This window comes from Megascapheus bottae, chromosome X (assembly GCF_031878675.1).
Source record: "Megascapheus bottae isolate mThoBot1 chromosome X, mThoBot2.hap1, whole genome shotgun sequence".
NCBI classification, from domain to species: Eukaryota; Metazoa; Chordata; class Mammalia; order Rodentia; family Geomyidae; genus Megascapheus; species Megascapheus bottae.
In genome coordinates this window covers 80,680,562-80,703,671 of record NC_143547.1, presented here as the reverse complement: position 1 = coordinate 80,703,671, position 23,110 = coordinate 80,680,562, and the positions used below count along the sequence as shown (strand labels likewise).

General features: G+C 42.5%; 1 protein-coding gene across 1 annotated transcript; it reads right to left on the bottom strand.

The window, feature by feature from the left end:
- Positions 1-473: 473 nt before the first annotated feature.
- LOC150041440 (double-strand-break repair protein rad21-like protein 1) lies at positions 474-22,754 on the bottom strand. The gene is made up of 13 exons (XM_090326884.1): positions 22,675-22,754; positions 19,492-19,648; positions 17,971-18,100; positions 15,788-15,881; positions 14,128-14,201; positions 12,567-12,737; positions 11,856-11,951; positions 10,610-10,732; positions 8,469-8,695; positions 8,170-8,263; positions 6,766-6,872; positions 4,032-4,130; positions 474-882 (listed from the first exon to the last, which is right to left on the bottom strand). The coding sequence occupies exons 2-13, from the start codon at positions 19,633-19,635 to the stop codon at positions 694-696; spliced, it is 1,548 nt and encodes a 515-aa protein (XP_090183010.1). The 5' UTR covers positions 19,636-19,648; positions 22,675-22,754; the 3' UTR covers positions 474-693.
- Between the last annotated feature and the right edge of the window lie 356 nt (positions 22,755-23,110).

The window sequence follows — 23,110 nt, the reverse complement described above, 5'->3', positions numbered from 1 at the left end:
ACCAGGGTTCAATTCCTCAGAACCACATACATAGAAAATAGCCACAAATGGTGCAGTAGGTTCAAGTAGTAGAGGTCTAACCTTGAGAAAGCCCAAGGACTGCACTCAGGCCCTGAGTTTAAGCATAGGACTGGCAAAACAAAAACAAAACAAAAACTTATCCACATACATTAAGAGCAAAGGCACTCTTTAAAAACACATAGGTGGGCCGGGAGTTTGTCCTAGTGGTTAAAGTGCTTGCCTAGCATGCAAGAAGACCTGGGTTCAATTCCTCGGTACCACATACATAGAAAAAAGCTGGAAGTGGTGCTGAGGCTCAAGTGGTAGAGCTCTAGCCTTGAGAAAATCCAAGGACAGTGCTCAGGCCCTGAGCTTAAGCCCAGGACTGGCAAAAAAAAAACACATACGTGTTAGAAATATACCCTAAACAACGTGCAAATGTAACATCCAAATAACAAAAATGGTGGATGAAATGTTCAACAGAGCTAAGAAACAATTGCTCATCTGTAACTATGTACTTCTACTATACACATACAAGCTTCCAATTCTGGATATGATTGTTCAAACTTTACAAAGAGGGAATAGGAAATCAGCATGACTATGAAATGGACCAGAGCTCCAGTTTTCATCATAGACTAAACATCCTCTACAGAAAAGCCACCGGCAACACATCCCACAGAATCTGGACTTCTTTCACACGTCATGGAACTTAGGCCCCACTGTAACTAGAATATCACCATAGGGAGAACTCTGGTTCAACTCAACCACCTGCTTCTTTGCTAGGATTAACAAGCTACTAAACCTGGCAGCTACTTCTTTGGGGTTATTGTATTTGCAGAGCTCCTTCAGGCTAAATGACCGTAATCCCATCTTGTTGTATTCCTGGGAAAGTAATTAGGAAAGAGAAAAGTAAAGGGAAACAAAATCATTAGAAGGAATGCAGGATATGGCTATACAATAACCAACACAATACTGACAATTTTCATAATGACTATGATAGCCTTCAAAGGAGCAAAACAGCATAATATACTTAGAATAAATACCACTGGTCACACAGCAAAAAAATATTTCACAGAGGAAATACATATAAAAGAATTCCAAAGTGTTCCATCATTGTGTAGTGTGACAACCAAATGTTAGCTCACTTCGAAATGCATGTTACTGCTGGGCAGGATGACACACGCCTGTAATCCTAGCTAATCAGGAGGCTGAGATCTGAGAATCACAGTTCAAAGCCAGCCCAGGCAATAAAAGTCTGTGAGAGTCTTATGTCCGATTAACCACAAGAAAACCAGAAGTGGCACAGTGGCTCCAGGGGTAATGTGGTAGGTTTGAACTAAAGAGCAGATGGACAATACCCAAGTCTGAGTTCAAGTCCCATGACTGACCAAAAAATACTGCATGTTAGTAAAAATGCCTCCTATCAAAATTGCAACCAGTCTTGCCTACAACTGTAAGAAAAATCCACAGTGCATTAGGATGCTTCAAATCCAAAGACAATGATCACATTAGGTTTCAAATTAGTTTTTAAAAGGAGTTAGTGGTGGGAAGAACTGTAGAACCTCTTGGGTAAAGGTAGAAAGCATTTGAAGGGCAGTGGTAGGGGATGGGCAAACTTTGTCAGGCTGGGGCAGGGACTCAGGAATCTTTAGGGGTGGTTGGATGTGTTAACTACAATGACAATGGTACAGTATACTATGCCTTATACATGTACACACTGTTAACCATACCTCAGCAGAGATTTGAAAAAAACACCTTAATTATGATTCTATGAATTCCTTATAATGTTATCCTTTCCTAGAATAACTTTATCTTGGTGGTTAATTAGAGATGCGAGTCTCACAGACTTTCCTGCTAATGTTAGCTTTGAAAAGCAATCCTTAGATCTCAGCCCGCTGAGTGATTAGGATCCTAGATTTACTCTCCTTGCACCCAGTTTATTAATCCCCTTTAGAACACATCAGAATAAAACAGGACCAAAAAATTCTCAGTAAAGTAAAGGTAAAGACAGAAGTGCAAATTTCATCAAAACTGAAATATGAAGTAGTCACTGGAAAATATAAAATCAGGGGCTGGAAATTTGGCCTTGTATGCATGAAGACCTGGGTTTCATTACTCAGTACCAAAAACACATAGGCAAGGCTAGAAGTGTAGCTCAAATGCCAGATCACTAGCCTTGAGAAAGCCCAAGGACAGTGCTCAGGCCCTCAGTTCAAGACCCATGACTGGCAAAAATAAAGAAAGACAACATAAAGTCAAACTACTCAATATAGTGCATAGGATTTTTCAAAAAGAAAGCAAATGAATGAGGACGAAGATGAATAATCAGACCATACTTCCTTCCAAAAGAAGCGAACAAAACGGATAAAGTCCACAAAATAGTACAAAGTAAAACTCAAAACCCAAGAATGTTATTTTGACCAAAAAAACACACTATAGGCTCACCACAGCGCAATTCAAGAAAAAGTACTATAATAAAATGTCATCGTAGCAGATATAAAGAAAAATCCTAAAAGCTTCCAGAGAAATAAGGATTGCCTACAGAGGCACAAAGAGGTAACAAGCAATTCCCATGTTTGTGATAAAGATTTTCCCAAAACAAAGCCTGTGGAGAAGCACAACAAACAACAACAGCACCCAAAACAAGTTTGAATTAGAATAGAAGGAGCATGAGCTCTAAGAGAGTTTCCTAGAAGAAAAAATGTACAAATGATCAATTGGCTTAGCAGATGGTATACATTTAGAAGGCATTTTGCTTTACCACCAGAAAATCCGGAAGAATAATTGTGTGCCTATGGATAAATACGCACGAACTGAAAACACAAGGGAATAATTAACTCTCATAAGAGAAGCATAAAGTTTGCAAAGAAACTAATGAAATGATGGGGCGTGGAGATTGGCCTAGCAGTAGAGTGCTTCCCCTAGCATGCACGAAGACCTGGGTTCGATTCCTTGGTACCACATACGTAGGGAAAAAAAAGCTGGAAGTAATGCTGAGGCTTAAGTGGCAGACCTCTAGGCTTGAGAGGGAAACGAGTAGCTAGGGATAGAATAAATATAATCAAAGGAAATTATATATATAAGCATGAAAATGTCATAACAAGAACAGGTAATGTGTCATCTGTTAGAAAAATGGATATAAGTTCCAAACAGAAGGGCCTAATACTACAGTGTTGTCTGACGATGAGCGCTTAGAGAAGGTTGTGACAAAGGACTGTCGTCTTTATTTTCAGCCTTTTTGCCCAGCACTCTTGAACATGTACAATGGGAATTAACTTTCAAACCTGAGTTATGATCTTTAGCTATTCAAAAGGAGTGTCAAAGCTGGCCTAGCTATTCTGGAGGCTGAGATCTGAGGATTCTCGTTGGAAGCTAGCCCAGGCAGAGAAGTCCCTGTGAGACCCTTATCTCCAATTCATCACCCCAAACCCAGAAGTGGTGTGGTGGCTCAAGTGGTAGGGACCTAGCCTTTAACACAAGGAGCCTCAAGGAGAGCACTCAGGTCCAGACAAAAAAGTATGACAGAAGTGAATGCCATATCTGGAATTATGTGGTGTCTGCTAAAATAAAAATGGGACACACAATAGATGTCTGGGGACATGAGTGTGACTCCGAATGTGATTAGACCTTTCTGGCATCACTCCCCAACTTCTATACTTCACAGTAGGTACCATTACTCAAAAGCATCTCTAGTGGAATCTGCTTCATACAGAAACCGTTACTTTTTTAGAGCAACCTGTAATCCTAGCTACTCGGGAGGCTGAAATCTGAGGAACACTGTGTGAAGCCAGCCCAGGTAGGAAAAGTCCCTAACTCTAACCTCCAAAGAACCACCAAAAGGTCAAGTGGGGCTCTGGCTCAAGTGGTAGAGCACCAGCCTTGAGCAAACAATTATAGCTCAGGGACAGCGTGTAGGTCCTGAGCTCAAGCTTCATGACTAGTACAAAAATAACTAATGGTTATGTTTGTAAAACTCATTGCCTGTGGACACTGCTCTACTTCTGTTCCAAAGTAGAGCTGATAGACCCTACCTGTAAAGTAGCTAACACATGGCACATCGTTCCATTCCTCCTCACTGCCTTGGGGACTTTTCTGCTGTTCAGTAAGTCCTCTTTGCTGTTCAGTAAGTCCTGTCGCAATAAACAAAAAGCTTTTTAAGTCCTTCCCAACAAATATTTACAGTTTGCCCAGTTAAAGCATTTGCATTCAATGGAGAGTACAAAATTAACACAAATATGCAGCAACATGTGCTGATTTGCGTTGTTACTTGTTCTTCAATACAGGGAAACTCAAAGTAGGAGATGCTGCCATCTTTCTTCGAAGTATCTTTCTTGCAAACCACTGTGTCCTTTCTCTATTTTGGAATGCAAACTCAGCTAATAGCCACGTTCTATCCCTGGCCAATCTAACTCAATTGACTGAAGTAAATACAAATCAATAGAAAAAATTGGATTGTAAATGTCAAATTCAGTGATGATATAAAAGTTCTAAGAGGGGGCTGTGAGTTTGGCCTAGGGGGAGAGTGCTTTCCTAGCATGCACAAAGACCCACGTTCCATTCTTCGGTACCACATACATACAAAAAAGCCAGAAGTGGTCCTCATGCTCAAGTGGTGGAGCTCTAGCCTTGAGAAAACCCAAGGGCAGGGCTTAGGCCCTGAGCTCAAGCCCAGGCCTGGCAACAAAATAAAATAAAGAAGTTCTAAGAGTAAGTGATAGTTTGTGATCATTACCAAGCTTTAGAAATCTTCAGCTTTCGGGGGAGGGAAATGGGGACAAAAATATGAGAAGGGGTATAAATGTGTGAGAAGTAATGCATGTACTATCTGGCAAAGGTAATTGTAACCACTCTATACATTATCCTGACAATTAAAAAAAGAAATCTTCAGGTTTCAAGGCTTCTCCTCTTCCAAAAATGAGTAACTCACTGCCTGACCTGAGAGCTATCCGAATATATTCATTTAAACATTCTAGGCCATCTACCTAATATAGCACTTTTTCTGGAGAATGAAGTATCATGTAAAGCCATTTTTCAACTTTTCAGTCATTTTCTATGATAAGCATAAAAATCCATGCTTTCCTGTACATTGGAAGTTCCAGTATAAATTAAGAAATTAACATGTCAGAGAATGCAGGCATGTTTCATCAAACTATTCACAGACCCTTTTTCTTTCCCATTTTTAGGGAAATAGGGGTCATCTGCTGTCAGAATATAGCCCAGGCTAGGCTGCCTCCACTTCCAGAATTCTGAAATTTAAATAACTGCCAACACATCTGGGTAAGTCTTGATTGTTCAGGAACGGGTGGTGTGCCTCAGGAGCTATAGTGCCACCCTGAGTGAAAAGGCTAGAGACATATCCTAAGTTTTTTTCATTCAGTCCCCTTGGGTTAGAAATGAATGCACGAATGGATGAAAAAATAAATACTTGTCTGTTCTGACTTTGAATGAAAATTATAATTGGCAAAATTGTAGAAAAGGTATTTGCAACCTAGAAACAGCTTTTCAATAAACTGCCAGGAATTCATTATCTATCAATTCAATTAGACCATTTTCTTGGTCTGAAAAAGCATGCATTAATGCTAATTTCTCAGAAGCTGGAAAAGCATTTTCATGACATCCTGTTAAGGCAAATTAGGAAGGAGAGGTCAACTTGCTGGTAGTTTTCACAGGGACAATCTAATTGGATAAATGGTCTTTTAATCATAAAATCCCTCTTTTCCATTTTTAGCCTCATTTTGGGGAACTCTAGAGGCCTGTGTAGACTATGACTGGCTGCAGGAGAGTTGCCTGGTATTGGAATAATGCCACAGAAGATCCTTGGGGGGTGTGTGTGTGTGTGTGTGTGTGTGTGTGTGTGTGTGTGTGTAAAACTTTCTCTGGCCTCCTGTTTTTTGATAGGATGAGTCTCTGTGTTTTCATATATCAGTGATTCTGGATCTGTAACTGCCTATTTATGCACTGTCTGATCGATCTCTATCAAAGTACAGTGAGGATAGAACAAACCAGTAGCATACTGGCCCAGTTTTGCCTGGTGCTTCTATTTATACAACCAGGAAGATGACTATTGAGAAAAAGAAAGTGTATGGTATTCACAATTACCAATGGTATTCTGAAATAACTGGCTTGCTAAAGGAAAATGAACTTTTTATGCATTTTTTCTGTGCTCCTCGAGATTGAGATAATGTTTCAGATTATAGGTAAACATGATTGGTAGGTTGGACTCATGTGACCTTACCGTGAGGGTTGAATTTAGGATGAGACAGAAAACACAGGTTTAAGGAAAAGGTGCAATGACATAGATCCATAGGAGAGTGATGGGATGGGGTGGGTCACACTGATCAAGAGCCACTGAGCACGTGTTCAATGGAATCAACGCCCTAAACACATAAATAACTAAATTGGGAAGCAAAATTTAAAACGGGCTCATTGACCAGAGTCGGAAACGATTCTGTGACATACTTATTGGAGGGAACCTACTGAATTCTCTGTAGATAGATTCAGATATAGAATTCTCAGGCAAAAATACTAGTTCAGTATAAAACTGTCTTATCCAACCTTCTAAACAAGACTGCCTTGCAAGTGCAATCTTGTGAGATCCTGCAGTACTGAGATTTTAAAGAAGAGAACTGGAGAATGAAAAGAAATGAAGCATGTGCTGCACATGTAAGGAGGTACACTAAAATGCCCCATTCATCCACTAGGGCAATGCTGGAAAAATGTTTTCTGATTCTCCCTCGTTTCCCTACATGAGGGGTTTATCTTTACCTTGGAATTCTTAGAAGAGAGATCCTTTGGTACTTGAGTCACATGCTTCTGAATTGGGGGAAGATTTAATTGTTCCTGGGAATTTGCTTCTTCCATCGTGGAGATATCTGAATAATCAAGGAAGTAAAGAATATTTCTCCAACATGGTATTGAGACTGGTACTGGGGGATGGCTGTTCCTAGGAAGACTTCAGACAACTTGGAATCCAAGAATACAGGCCAAGAGTGCTCAAACTTTCTTTGGTCTCCTGGAAGTCTCACACATTCATCTTCCCTTCCCCTTCTCTGACTCCAGTCAACTCACAGCTCATCCTCTTCACCAGCCCCTCCACACTCACACACTTATTCACAGGACGACATGGGGACGTCAAGCTGACTGGAGTACATTATCACAGGGTTCTTGTGTCTCCATGAACGTGATGGGGACAGGAGACTCATTCACCACATAAGCGGACTGTATTTATAATCAATCCAACAGTAATCAAGATCATTAGAAATCCATAAACCCTGCTTTTGGGTGGCAATTGCTCAATTTGAGATGAATTGCATTAGGACTCTCTCTATAACTGAATTTCATGTTGTTGTTTAAAGGACACATTATGAGGCTAAATTTGTTTTGTGTGGATTGCCTTTGAGGAAGATGGGAGATGCGAGTCAGATAAGAATCAGAACAGTACACATCAGAATCATCACGTTTCATCTGTGGAGGGTGTGGCTCTGGGTTTTGAACTCATTGCCTTGTATCAGCTATGTAAGCATCTTATCCCTGTTGCCTCACCTCCAGCCCCTTTCCCTTTAGCAAAATGTCAGATAGTGTCTTTTGCTTCCTGCCAAGTCTGACTTCATTCAGCCATACCTCCTGTGGAGCTAGGATTACAGGTCAAAAGCTTCACGGTTGGGCTAATGCTCAACCTGTGATACTCATGCAGTCACTTCCACATAATGAGAAGTATAGCATAGACCACCAGCAGTAAGACTAGGTATTTCAACCTATTAAACGTGAATCAAAAAAGAAAAAAAATGACAGACTAAAGTAACTATATTATGCTAAAACATTCTATTCTCAAGCCAGGTGCCGATGGCTCACACCTGTAATCCCGACTAATCAGGAGGCTGAGATCTGAGGATCTCGGTTCAAATCTAACCAGGACACGAAAGTCCATGAGCCTATGATCTCCAATTAACCACCAAGAAACCGGAACTGGGGCTGTGGCTCAAGGGGTAGGGTGGTAGAAGTCGGCTGAAGAGCTCAAGGACAGCACCCAGACCCAGAGTTCCAGCCCCATGACAAGCAAATCAAGCAAAGAAAAAAGTCCTATATAAATATCCCATTTTCATTGGGACATGTAAAAGATTTTTGTTTCCAGGAGTTTCTCTTCCCTATAGACAGCACTAGAAATCTCACCATGTGTTTCGCAGGATTCATCTTCCTCCTCTAACTTTCTCTTCATTGATCTTCTAGGTGTCAAAGCAGAAGACGAAAGGCAATTTGAAAACAACTGTGAAAACAGACATGTGTGTATGTTCTCTTTGTCCTTAAAACACAAACATATATGCCCTAAGGTCAAAAAAAAACCACCAACAACTCATACACATGTTCTTCAGGGTCTTGTCACACAACACCTAATGCTGATTTAAACACGGAAAACTTCAAAAGCCCATATTTCCTTCATGCCAAAGAGTGGCCTGAGTCCATTCTGTTACCTTCTTCAAGTGATCAGAAGCCAAACACTGGCACGGTGTTGATAGAAGCGTACTCGCTTTGTTCCTCTCCTTCAGCAACATGAGTTTTCGAGTAGGAGGTGCAATTTCGAAAGCCTTGAGGGTGTCCTCGCAGGAAGTAAACTGTTCACATATTCTTTGGCTACTGAGCTCCTTGACTGGATCTATGAGCAATCTCCTCCTTTTCCTTTTCCTGGTCCCAGAAGTTCCTAAATATAGAAAATAGGCATCCATGGGCCGAGGAGTTTGGCCTAGTGGTTAAGGTGCTTGCCTAGCATGCATGAAGACCCGGGTTCGATTCCTTGGTACCACATACATAGAAAAAAGCCGGAAGTGGTGCTGAGGCTCAAGTGGTAGAGCTCTAGCCTTGAGAAAGTCCAAGGACAGTGCTCAGGCCCTGAGCTCAAGCCCAGGACTGGCAAAAAAAAAAAGAAAAGAAAATAGGCATCCATGTGATTTGGAGATAGGCTTGCAAAATGGTATTCTAGACACCACATATATAAGCTATGTAAGAAGCACACACAGACGGACACATGCACTAAACCTGCAGAGAAGTGACCGCTTCTTTTATTTCCCAGGAATATGCTTTGAAAGTTTTTGGGTTTTTTTGGTAAGTTAGAGTGCTGAGCACTCAAAAGTGTTCCTCCCAAATGCTTCAGAAGGATTTGTTGACCTGTCAGGTGGGTACCTGAGCACACTTAGAGCAGAGGCTACACTGAGAGGGAAGGTAGCCTATTTGGAGGTCCCATAAGAATCTCCCTTGAACACAGAGCCTGGGGTTTGAACACAGAGCCTGGTTGCTGTCCTTGAGACCTTCTTGCTCAAAGCTAACACTCTTCCACTTGGAGCCACAACATTCTTTCTGGTTTTCTGGTGGTCAATTGGAGTGGCAAGGGCTTTCCTGCCTGGGCTGGCTTTGAACACCATCCTCAGATCTCAGCCTCCTGAATAAGCTAGCATTATAAGCAGGAGCCCATAGGTCAGTTTAACTGGAATGGTCATTTGTATTTTTCCCGTGCAATGCTCCTTCCTCTTCTACTGAAATTCATATATCAGTTCAAAGTAGGTAGCTAGGTGCCTGGGATGGAACCACACCAGGAAATTGAATTCAGAGAAAGTAGAAGTCAGAATTTCCTTAGTAAAGCTGAAAATGAGGAGAACCAGATATTTTAGATGCAGACCCGTGTCACACAAGGCACGGTGACCTGGGGCCTGCTGGTTTGAGGTGCTTTAGGGAAATCTTGGAAACATGATTCAGAGGGCTGGCTGTGTGCTTAGGACAGATGGTCTAACTGCAAACCCATATGACTACTGACCAGGATGTCTCACCTACCTCTTCCCTCCCTCCTGAAACATTCGTACTAACATGGCTCAGGACAGAGAGGGAAGCCAAGCAGATGAACTTTTCTGCAAGCCCTGTGGAATAAAAGCTCAGAGTTGAATCCTGGAGAGTAAAATGGAATGCTCTAGGGTCTTGGATACCCGAGTCTACGATGCAAGATTCTTATCAACTACACTACTAAAATTTGAATGTTTCCAAATGTATCTAAATACAGATCGAGGTCATACTGTTTAATCATGAAATCATGTTAACATTCCAAGTGAAATGTTAAGGATTCTTCCCATTGCCCTTCGCATCCTGCTTTGGACTGTACTCTTAAAATCTTATATTAGCATCTCATCTTCTCTCTAAGCAGATTGAATCTTCTCCTTTGTGGTCTGACTATTGCACTTTCGGAGGCTGGCCCCAGGCTATGTAAAACAGGCTGGCATGGAACCCAAAATCCTGCTAACTGAGCTGCTCAAGGACAGAAATTCTAGGAATGCACCGCCATGCTCACCTCAAAGATAGAAGCCATTTTTCATTCCTGTTTCTAACTCCCAGCCATGCCTCAGAAACTTCCTGAACTAAAGTCAGATTGAATTTTCCAGTTCTTCAAGGTGGATGAATAATGTGAGCAGGACTGAATGTCATGAATCACCTCAAAGTCATTTCATACCCTTTACCTGACAAATGGGACTGCTATTCTGCCTTCTTTAACAATCACTAAATTAGCCGTGTACCTCAAACAATGTAATGAAAGATATCCCAGACAAAAGAAAAACATGGAAATGCCACTGACCGGAAACATCCACTAGTGGAAGACTAAATCCTTCCTGTTCGGCTGTGATGGTTGTTGCATCCATCTGTCCAGTCTTAGGGAAACACGTGTCATCTGAACTGAAACATGCGCCATCTGAATTATCTGGTTTTGTTCGTGAACATCACCATAAAAAGAGTAAAAGATAAGAGTTATGTTGCAAGGTAGGAGCCTACATGAACAGTACATTCAAGTGAAAACACACGGGAAGTTTACACTACCGGGGCAGACTTTATCCCAATGATTCGAGTCCTGTGTTTAAGAGAGGAATCAGGGCTCATAATTATAGATTCTGGGAACTGCAGCATTTGGGTGAGTTCACTCGTTGTACCTGCGACATCTAAGGGGGCCCCAGCCGCCTAACCACCGTGCAAACAGTACTAGCAACTGACATACACCTGCTTTGTCTCCTGGCCAATTCATAGTCTGTTGAGTAACAACAATTGACCATAAAGACCCATGATTAAATTATTTACTAGCTTTGCTTACATTTTCTGTTCTACTACTGTTTCTGGCTGATCTTGAGGCTTCAACTCAGAGCCTACTCACCACAGTCCCTGAGCTTTTTGGCTCAAGGCTAGTGCTCTATCCCTTGAGAGCCACAGTGGCACTTCAACATTTTTCTGTGATTCATTGAGGTAAGAGTCTCGTGGCCTTTGCTGCCAGGGCTGGCTTCGATCCATGCTTCTCACATCTCAGCCTGTAGAGTAGCTAAGATTACAGGAATGAGCCACTGGGGCCAGCATGCTTTCAGTTTCTACTAGTGTGTTAAAAGGCAAATAGGCCAGCAGCAAGGTTGTGAGGAATCACAATGGACCAATTTACAGTTTCAGATAAACTTAGAAGACCTCAACTCATACGAGGTACTTTTTAGAATTTCAGGCTGGGAAAAATATCCCATTTGCCACTGCTCTCAAATTGCACCCTGTCAAACCACATCTTACAATTGTTAATGTGTACCACATGTTCTCAGGATTTGGAGGTAGAGTATTTGGGGCAGAGTACTTGATGTGCTCTCATATTAAATGCGATCCTAGTCAAATATACTTCGGTGGCCCTTCCTTAGCACCCAACACCCCAGTCCACATGACCTAGATTTAGACAAAGGGGTTACCTTCTATTTTACCTCTCACTATCCTACTCTACTAACTAAACTTGAACGTTCTCAGGTGTCGCTAGAATAGTGGTCATTTTTCAGCTTTCCGCACAGAAAGAATCTTCCACATACTCAGTGTATTCTGGTGAGGTTCAGGAGTCAGTGGGAGTTTTTCCTCCAAAGGCATGTCTTCTAACAGGCAATTCCCATCTCCGTTCCAAAGAAAGTCTTGAAAAACATAGAAATCTTTGTCATACAGACTTGAACTTGTCATTTGTCCACAAAACACTAATATTACTTCATAAAGCGAACTGCAAAGGGACAACCAGATTTTAATTCCAAACAGAACATTTTCACAATATATTGGATATAAACCGTTTATGAACTATCTTTAAATACTGACAAGTTTCTCAGACCCTGTGTGATCCATTTCTATAATTATATAAAATTAATAATAACAGAAATACAAGAACATAATATGAAACGCTAGAAAGGGAATCTTGTAGAGCTATTCCACAATTTGTGGTAAAGATCTTGTCTACAGGATACATTGACCTCACGCCTCAGCAAAAGTAATGAATTTGGCAAAATAATAAGAGTAAGTACTTCCCAAACTCTCTGAAGGCTTTGTTTCAATAATGACTTCCTTTAGGCCTAAAAGTATCACTGTCTTCAGTGCAGGGCTGTATAAAGCTTTAGTGGATGCGCAACAACTGGTGTACTTTATTAATATGTACAAGACACACAAAGTTACCTCCAAATGCCCTTTTGATGTGACCAGCCCACGAGTATATCATAGTACCAGAATGAAGTACTTCATTTCCGCACAACCAAAGAGCCTACCTATCGTGGGTTCAGCAGCTCCTTCATCTCCAAATCCGTCTCCACTGTTGAACATCAAAGAGTCTTCTCCACTGAGGCTTCCAGTACCGTGTGCAGATAAAGCCACACTGCAGCTCGGCAATGCATTCTCTTCCTCAAAGCTCTGTCCTCTGAGAATTTGAGATACTCCCCCTAAATAAATATATGCACATAGATATCATTAAGGCATTAGGTTCAAGTTTCTATAGCAAGCATGTTCTTTAAGAGTTGAAACATATTTACCTATTACAGTTGAACAGTTAATAAACTCTAAGGAAAATGGACAGTATTTTGGTAAGGTGTAAATGCATATATTTACATATAATAAGATGTATATGGAGCATGAAACACTAACAGTAATGAGAGAAGGGAAGAGTTGGAACGACATTGATATGAAATTAAGGTGAAATTTTAAAGAATACGCTTGCCACGTGTATTCAACAAGACAGTTGGCGGCAGACCACTAGCCACCTGTAGCATAACCAGATGACATTAACTGAGTACACTGTGCACGAGATTATGCAACCGAAGCTACTGTTCTATCTCTCATCCTAAAAAGACGGGAACACATCATTGAAAGGGATTTTTGAATTGGTGCAGTTCCCACCTTAACAAATGGCATAGCCAGGACCTCAACTCAGTTTTTTGTTTCTCCTGCTGTAAAGCTTATATTCTCAATATCATACTGATATTCCTGGGCATCAATGACAGCTACCTTATTTTCAGACATTTGATTCAGATCCCATGTGAAATCTGTTGTATATGTTAGCTATAGCATGTTCGTCTCTACCCAGGCAGAAGCTGCTGGATGGCAGAGACTGCCTCTTCCAGCTGGTGCTGCCCACGCCTCCGTAGCAGCTGACCCATAGTAGAAATTCAAGAAAGGGAAGTACACTGACAAATGAAGCAGATGCCAACACCTGGAGCACAGTCCAACTTAAAAAAAGAAAGAAAAGTCTTATGCAGGATGACACTGACTTCTACAGAAATGTCCATTCCTTGGATATCCTTGGCTGAATTGGAGCTTGGACTCAGGGTCTTACATACTTACATGGCGTTTTCAGTCAAGGTGGGCACTCTACCACTTGAGCTGCATCTCTACTGCTGGCTAATTGAAGCCAAAATTCTCCAAGACTTTTCTCCCCAGACTGGCTTTGAACCTTCATCTTCCCGGCCTTAGTAGCTCAGATGACATACATGTGACACACACACTTAGATTTGATACATATTTCTATTGCATTGTTTCACCAAATAAAATACGAATACATTGGCTTATGACCTGGAGTTTTGATTTCTTATATGTGAGCACCAAAATTCTGTGCTTCAAAAGACAGATCCTTGGGTCAGAAGCTTGGCCTAGTGGTAGAGTGCTTGCCTAGCATGCACAAAAACCCGGGATCCATTCATCAGTACCACAGACACAGAGAAATCTCAAAGTGGTTATGGCTCTGTGGTAGAGCTCTATCCTTTAGAAAGCCCAACGATAGGGCTCAGGCCCTGAGTTCAAGTCCCATGACTGGTAGAAAAAAAGAACGATCCTTACCATAATCTTCTTTGAGCGTAATCTCCTCTGGTCTGCTTTGGTTTTGAGTAAAGTATTCAGGTGCATCAATACTGCTATAGACATATGGAAGTTTGAGCAAGAAATAGGAAGAGTTACTTTGCCATGTATACAAAACATGGAAAATAAAATGCGGCTCCTTACTTAAAACTACAGGAGACTTGCTTATCAGTGGTCCTATTTGTGAACAGAAACACTATTTTTTGCCAGTTCTGGGGCTTGAACCCGGGGCCTTGAGCCACAGTTCCATTTCAGCACACACTGAATCACCAGGCTCTTCGTTCTATCTTTCAAGGCTTTTGCGAGGCTGAAAATAAAGTACATCATACTGGGCAATTTATAAGCAAGAGAAATTCGTTACGCATAGAGTTTAGGAAGTCCCACATGAGTGTGCCATCAGATTCTGTGCCTGTGAGAACCTGTTCCTCCTAGGGGGCCTTCTTTTTATATTCTCAGGGAGCAGAAAATGCAAGAAAATGACCTCACACCGCGCTTACGAGTGCGTGCATCCCATCACGAGGGCCCTCTTCATGCTCAGAATCCTCACTTTTTAAAGTACTATTTCCCTACAGACTGGGTTTCAATATCGAAATTCAAGGGAACACAGATATTGACAGTAAAACCATGCATGGTTCAAAACTGTTCCTCCTTCTCTCTCCTTTTAAAACCTGTCATTCTCCTTTTAAAATCTGTTCTCATTTTATTAGGAGGTAACTCAGTCAAATGCCCCGAATCAGAGTGATCCTTTGCTTCTTTCCCACATAGCCACGTTCATCATCAAATGAGGATACTCTGCCTTCCACACGTATCCAGTTTGACTCTCACAACCTTCCTCGGGTGAAGACAGAATTGCTCACAGGTTCTGTCTTCTCCTAGCTGATATTGTCTTGCTACAATGATCTTCTCACAGCTTCTCTGCTTCTTTTTCCTCTTGCAGTAAAGAGGGAACTCAGATCTGGCCACACCCCTGTGCTCTATTCAAAACCTGCCTTACTTAAAAAAGAAAAGCTTGTACTGCACTGGCAATGACCCACACATTACCTGATTCCCTGAACCTCCTGCTACCTCTGTGATCTCATTTATCTACCCCTCAGTTGCTCATTCTCTCCACTCCAATCTTAACTTGCATTCTTGCCTTAGGACTTCTACACATGGTCCTACCAGGAACATTCTTGCTCCACATTATGGTTCTGTCCTTTTAGCTTCTTCAGGCTTCTAGAATTACCACCGCAGAAAATCCTTCACCATCCTAGCATTCACCTTACTTCCCTTCACATTAAGCATTTCTTACCTCCTGGAATAACATTTTGTGTTTCCCAGTCTTGCCAATTAAAATGTAAACTCCACAAATCCAGGAGCTGAGATTTATCCGTGGCTATGTCTCAATGCCTGAAACAGTGCCTTGCGCAGTGAAGGCACACAATGGACTCTTGGAGAATACATCAGTGAATATATCGTCACCATTGCAAACTATATGCAATAACTACAGTGAGAGAATTTTGTGGTCGTAAGTTTGAATTTGATAGTAGTCTTTAATTACTGACAACCACACGTGATCTTCTATCCTACTTGTCTACCTGCACCCTGAGTATGAAAATAGCAAAATGTCATAAACATCTTACAGAAAAGGAAAAATATTTACTTTATGTTATCAGTGTCAAAATCATAAAATTCTTCTTTAAATGTGATAGCACTATAAGATGCTTCTAATTCTCCTTTACTGAGGTCAATGAGTCCTGAAAAGTATAAAAGAAAGCAATCAGTCGGTAAATCTGTTATATAAAGTAAGTCAATCCCACTAAATCTCTTATGCTCAGGGCCTGAGCACTATCCTTGGGCTGTCTCTAGGGCAGAAGTCTACCACTTGAGCCACAGCACCACTGCTGTCCTTTTCTATGTATATGGTACCAGGGAACTGAACCCGGGTCTTTGTGCATGCTACGCAAGCGCTCTATCACTAGGCCAAACACCCAGCCCCCCATTAAATCTCTATTGTTTCCCACTAGATAGGTGCTTCTTCTCTGGTTTCCTCATATGCACTCTTGCCCCTGTGCAGTCCATTACACAGCGATGAACATATTAGTTCGCAAGGGCAAACACATAACAATCTCTATGTTTAAAGTGGTTTAAGAACTACCCTTATATAATTAGACCAAAATTTCCATTTCTTGAAACCTAAAAGTCTATCAGGCACCCTTGGAGCTCATGTCCTTCTTGTTACCTTCCCAGTCTACTGGTCTCTGGGTTCTCTCAGAGCATCCAACAATCTTTTCATATAAGCCCTTTATTTCCATGTTCTAGCTGCCTTTTATGCCATTATTTCAGGGTCTATTTCTGTGCCTGGATACTTTCCATTTGCAATTCTGAGTAGGCTAGAACTGTATCTTCCCTCCAGAAAGCATTTCCAAGCCATCACGTGGAAACTCAATGTTATTTTTTGTGGCAGTACTAATTTGATTTGCCTGTATAACATACACATAAGCTATGAGAATTTATTACAATTTTAAGACAATTTCCTTATTTGTGTTCCTTACCAGAAAGAAAACAAGGGCCCTTTTCTTCTTGGTCCTTATTTCCCAGAACCTAGCATATTTGGCACAAAGTATGAGATCCATACATACTTGTGAAATACATAACTGAAATAATAAAGAAGTTGCTGTATTGATAGGTTAAGTATCTACCTAGAGACTTTACCCATATTATAAACAAAGAATATGAAAAACTTCAGCCCAGATTCAATAATGTTGATTGAGGGGTCGGTACATGAAGAGCCGTCAGACAGGCTGTCACATTCAGAAAGTCAGCTGTGTCTCCATGGCCAATGCACATATTTCTAGCTACCGAGGAGACTGAGCCTGAAAGATCAGCAGCTTCGAGGTCAGCCCTCAAACATTCAAGAGGCCTTTCTTCCCACTGACACTTTGGTATGGTAGTGAACACTCATCAGAGTAGCTATATGGCAGGCTAGGACTGGTAGCGTCTCAGTTCAGGCATCTCCACAGAAGAGGCCGGGAGGCTACTTCAAAGGAAGCAAAGTTGCACTGGTAGTGCATACATGTCATTTCAGCTATAATGACGATCCTAAAATAGGCAGATTATCATCCAGGTATATACCCAGGAGGGAGAGAGACCAGTGCTAGAGAATGGGCGGGTAGCATGGCTGGGTTCTCTAGTACCTGCCTGACAAGCAGAAGGCCTGAGGTCAAGCTGCAGCCAACAACAGAGGTTCTGAAAATGGGTATAACAAAGATACTTGAAGTCAGGTGAGAAGGGAAAGACTGATGTCTAAATCACCATGATCAAAAGAGGAACAATGATGAATGTCTCCAATGCCAAAAACGTGCTGTGCAGATTAGAATCAGAAAGGCATTATAGTCGAAGCTCGTGTAGTACTTTCAAAGCCTTATAGATTTTGGTAGCATTTCATGAATAGAAGAAAACTTAGAAAAATGACCATTCTGAGAAGACTGTCAATTACACTATTTTCAATGTCTCCCATAAATGCAAAAGCAAATGAGAAATTACAGGAATCATTAAGAACAGGGCATCAGATCCTCACAAAAATGCAGTGGGCTTCAGTATATTTGCTATATGCACACAGAAAGACGAATTTTAGACCGCCTAACCTATCATATAAATACCGGAAAGGAACAAGGGAGAGAATATAATTCCTTCTTAACCCTAGATACTGAGATTCTGTCAAAATGAAGCTGCCATTCACTAAGCTCATCTGGAACTACAGCATGCTGTCAGTTAAAAGAGCACAGCCCCACAAAATGCAAAGGAAACCGGGACACGTCAGACAAGCTAACACTGTGTGTTTACCTGGGCGAAATGCCATATTCATTTTAACAACCGCTTCACTGCAGTCTTCAAAAAGATACTTCACCTTCTTCTTATAGATTCGAACAACTCCCAGAAGAAGATACCCCGAAGTTCGAAGTGCAAACTTCACCTTTTGATAATATACAAAGTATTAGAAGAATAAAAATTAGTTTTACAAAGTCTACTCTAAATTCATAAGAATTCCTTCTCCTTAAAAAGCAACCTTGTTGGGAAGGCGTATTAGTGTACAAGAAGTAATATACCCCTTCCTGATGAAAGTAACTCTAACCCCTCTATACATCAACCCCGGCAATGAAATGTAATTCAAAAGAAACACCTTGCATTTTTAATCTAAAATCCATTTAGCTTTTACCTATCCTGTAAAAAAAAACCAAAACTGTGAACATTCGTTATATTATTCACCAAATGTAATAAGACATGGCATCCAAGAGATGCTATTGTTAATATTAAGGAAAGAACATAAACTATGCAGTCAATCAAGCTGGGTTGAAGTCTTTAGTAATTTGCTCAAGGTGACTCATTACGCCTTCTTCAACATCAGTTCAACAAAAATGGTTACAACTTTTATGTACTTACATTATGCCAGACAGTGCCCAAAGAGCTTTTCATACATTTATACATTGCATTTTAACTTTGATGTCTATTCACACAAGAGAGACCTAGCCTCAGACACCTGAAAAATGACATAAGAGCTAAATATCAACCGGAACGATGCATAAGTCCAGCCTGTGGACCACCACACTTAACTAAGTTATGTTAAAAATTAACCAGTTAGGGCTGGGAGTTTGGCTTAGTAGTAGAGCACTTGCCTAGCGTGCATGAAGACCCGGATACGAATCCTCAGTACCAAATACCTAGAAAAAATGCCAGAAGTGGTGCTGTGGCTCATGTGGTAGCGTTCTACCCTTAAGAAAGTCCAAGGAGAGTGTTCAGGCCCAGAGCCAAAGCCCAGCACTTACAAAAATAAAATTACAAGTTATCCCCATGCCCATCAAATAATCTTTCAATCATACCTGAAGGTAGATGCCATATACTTAACTTGGAAGATATCAATATATCAAAGCTGAATTCTAGCAGGCTTTTACACACATATTCAAAATGCAAAAAGTAAAAGGAATTATTGACAAATCAAGGGTACTTTCTTTTTATGAAAATATCTTTACATTATTTGATCTATAATCAATGATTTGGTATTCTACACACATTCAATCATTTTTTCCATTGGAAATACTGCTTTGGTACCAGCCACGGACATGTTATTCTCTGAGGGAAGAATAAAGATTTACAAAACAGAAATTCCTGATGAAGATATAAAATAGGTGTGCACTAAACTTCACATGTGCTGGTGTTTAGACAAAAGACACTATAGGAATTAAAAGCCACCATTGGAAAAGTAAAACAGTCTCAGAAATACATGGGTCCTGAGACCCATGTATTCGAATTGCTTTCCTCTTCAGCAGTGAGGCTGAATAGATCTATCATTTAGAGTCGGTTACATACCTTAGATGACATAAGTTTCCTGATGGTTTTCTCTATACTGCATTCAAATACATGGTCCTTTGTGAGCTTCTTCTCCCAATGAGCTGCCAGCCATACTTTGGTCAATGGCCCATGCTTAGTCAAAAGGACATCAGTGTAGAACATGCTGCCTTGCTTCCTGTATTGAAGCAAGTGGAGAAAACAGAAAACAATGCTTACGAGTGGACAACAAGACTTTTTACTGACATTTGACTACAAACAGGAACATCAGCCATCACATGATGATATCAGCTCCTCCTTTAATACATTGTTTAGTGAACATCATTTTCTTGTAAAACAGGGAGCACTGGGGCCAGGAGTTTGGCCTAGTGGTAGAGTGCTTGCCTAGCATGCACAAAGACCTGGGATCTGTTCCTGGGCACCACATACATAGAAAAATGCTGGAAGTGGTGCTGAGGCTCAATTGGTAGAGCTCTAGCCTTGAGAAAGTCCAAGGACAGTGCTCAGGCCCTGAGCTCAAGCCCAGCACTGGCCATAATATATAAATATATATATGTATACATATATATATATATATATACATATAATTACAAATGACAATACTCTTGTAAGAGTGTGAACTGCATGTGCTTTAAGTGATGTCTTCTCAGAGTTTATTTTCTATTACGAAGGCTTTGTGGGTCATTTGGATAACAGAAGCCTGCTGTTAATAGCAAAACACTCAGTTAAACAAAAGGACCCCAAAATTACATGAAGCAACGTGGAAAAGAAGAGAAAGAATAGGAAGCAAGGGACACAAGAAACTAGCTATTGGGGCCTGGGAGTTTGGCCTAGTGGTAGAGTGCTTGCCTAGCATGCACGAAGCCCAGGCAGGGTTGGACTCCTCAGCACCACGTAGTAGTGATGCTGTGGCTCATGTGGTAGAGTGCTGCTAGCCTCGACAAAGCCCAAGGATAATGCCCAGGCTCCGAGTTCAAGCCACAGCACTGGCCAAAGGAAAGAAAAGGAAAAGGAACCTAGCTATCATGCCCTTTCTATCTAGGTTTCTAATTCTGATTTTTCAGATTTGATGGCTAACACAAGAGATATTAATTTCCACCCTAAAACGTTAGAATTCTATCGAATCATAAAGTGTAAAGTCATGAAGGATACAAGTAGGGAAGCAGAATCAGTAACAAATGGACATCAAAAATGTTCATGTTTTGAATTGATGAGAAAAGAAAACCCACACGTGCCCAGGTCATTGCCTATGAACTGCTTATACAGAGCAAACTGGAATCTACATGAATTCAGTTCAAATCGGCTCTGACAGGACACTTAGCAGACTCAGCTCTAGACATAAGCAGCAAAAAGCTATGCCTTCTGAGGTGTGGCTCAAGTCAGAGAGTAAGGGCTAAATAAGCAAACCTAGGGGGCAAGAGGCCCTGAGTTAGAAATTCCAGTGCTCCACAAAAAAAAGGAGGGACTGGGAGACAGATAGTAGAGGAGGGGAGAAGAAGGAAGAAAGTCCACAGAGATGGTAAACAAAGACCATCATTCAAATAGAATAAATTAGTGTCATTTTCAGCAACCTAATGGCTCTGATTCTCAGTTCTAAAGACAAAACGGAGAAGGGAAGTTACAGTACTCTGGTTGATACTTAGAAGACAGTCAAATGATTTCTTACATATAAGTACCATGAAACTTCCCTTATGGAACCTTCCTTTGCTAAGAGTTTCATGTACATTTAGCCAACCTGAACCCCAAGCCAGCCACGGAATTCAACCCTTAGGTGAGAAATTGGTCACTTGTCCCATTCCACTGCAAGTAGCAGATCATAAAGTGCAAAGTCAAAGTTAAGCAGTGCACAGACCACATTCTCCCCAGGGAGAACTACAACTTATTGTATGCATGGTGTTTGCCTTGTATGGGTTGCTCTTCTTTCAGTTGTAATTCTATCCCCAAGACAATCCTGAGTGTGAATATTGCTGAGGCGACATTCCCTAAGCCCCTATTGTGTCCCCAGACCCCAAAGGCCTGGGGGTGTTTGCAGATCTAATTTAGTTCATGCAAAGCAGGGGCCAGGCCACTAGAGAAGGAGGGGGAGGGCCTAGAGGTGGAAAGGGTAACTACTGAGGCCAGGTTCTCTAAACATGGGGACAGGGATCCCAGGATGAGGAAGGGAGGGAGAAGTGGTGAGGCACCTGCCACACTTGTCTACACAGAGAGGGAAACTGAGGACAGGAAGAGCAGTGGCTGAACTTCTGATCTGTTGATTCTGTCCATGGCGCCCCTCAATAGCTTAGGTGGCACCTTCCTCCCTGGACACCAACAGCCATGGCTATGGTGAGTGGGAGTGAGGTGGCAGAGTCCCCATCACCAAGCCAACCATCCTCTGGCCATCTACTTGCCTGAACACCTCTGTGGAAAGGGGATCAGCGGGAGGGGGAGGGGGGGGGATGTGGGAGGGGCAGAGGGAGTAGAAATGTTTTCCTCCAGCAAGTCCCAGCCCCCACCCCATCCCCCTGTCCCTTTCACAAGCCTAAACACCCTCAGCCATGGATGGGACTTTGGGCCACAAAGCCCTTACCACCTAGGTTCACTGGGCCCCCAACCACACACCACAAGCCCCAGCCCTAGCCTGAAGATCTGCAGCAGGTGGGAAGGTGGGGGCCCCTCCCACACCAGGTGTTCTCCCTTCTCCCCAAGCAGAAGACAAACAGTACAGGAGAAAATGGGACTGCTGCCTGAGCTCCCCTGGCCTGAAGATCTGAGGTGGGAGGGAACACATGCTCTGCTCCACTCTCCTACCAGGTGCTCCTGCTCCCTGCAGTCCTGCCCTGGGTGGGAGGGAGGGCGCTGCTCCCCTCCAGCTCTCCGTGCCCCCACCCCAACCCCCATCTCTTAGGCTGAAGACTGGCACTGGGCCTGGCTCCCCTCCACCAAAGATCGCCCCCCCCCATCTCCCCACTGCTACCTTGAAGACCTGCAGAGCCTGGAAAGGGGGCAGCAAAGTCCGCATCACCCGACCCCAACCACTCTTTCTGAGAACATGAGCAGCCCCAGCCTTGTCTCTGCCATGGGTGGGGGAGCCTGGCACAGGAGGCCCCACCACCATGCTCCGCTCGGGCCCGCCCCCTCTAGCTTGAGGACATAAAGTAAGAGGGAAGGAGGGTACCGTTCCCCCCTCCCAAATCCCCTGTCCCCTGAGCCCCAGAAGCCTACTTTCCAAGATGGGTCTGGGGACAGTGAGGAGGAGAAGCCTGAGCAGCAGCCAAGTCCCAGCCAGGAAGCACAAGTGTAGAGTGCGAATATTTCCAGGGGAGAAACGTGGAAGAGGAGGGGTTTGAACCCTCAGGACCATGGGAAGGGGGAGGGACCCACGAGGGCGGGCAGGGCTATCATGAATATTGCCAGGACCACAGTAGGATGAGGCAGGAAACAGCAAAAGTGGGTGGGGCAAGCGGAGCAGAGCTCAGCCTGGGCAGGAGGCGGGGCACATGGGGAGGGGGCGGGGCATCGTGGACATTGCCAGGACCACTAGGGAGTGAGGCTGGAAGCAGAAGTGGGTGGGGCAAGTAGGGAGGAGCAGCAGGAGTAGAGGGAGGGGCACACGTGGAGGGGGAGAGGCAGAGCTGGCTCTTTGAAGGACCTGGGGAGG

Bases quoted from the DNA above. Each gene is read 5' to 3' on its own strand.
- LOC150041440 (XM_090326884.1), bottom strand. From the start codon at position 19,635: ATGTTCTACACTGATGTCCTTTTGACTAAGCATGGGCCATTGACCAAA. The intron at 15,882-17,970 runs GTAAACACACAG...TATACTTTTCAG, and splicing joins GAATATGGCATTTCGCCCAG to GACTCATTGACCTCAGTAAA. The intron at 10,733-11,855 runs GTATGTGGAAGA...GAACAAAACCAG, and splicing joins ACCTCACCAGAATACACTGA to ATAATTCAGATGGCGCATGT.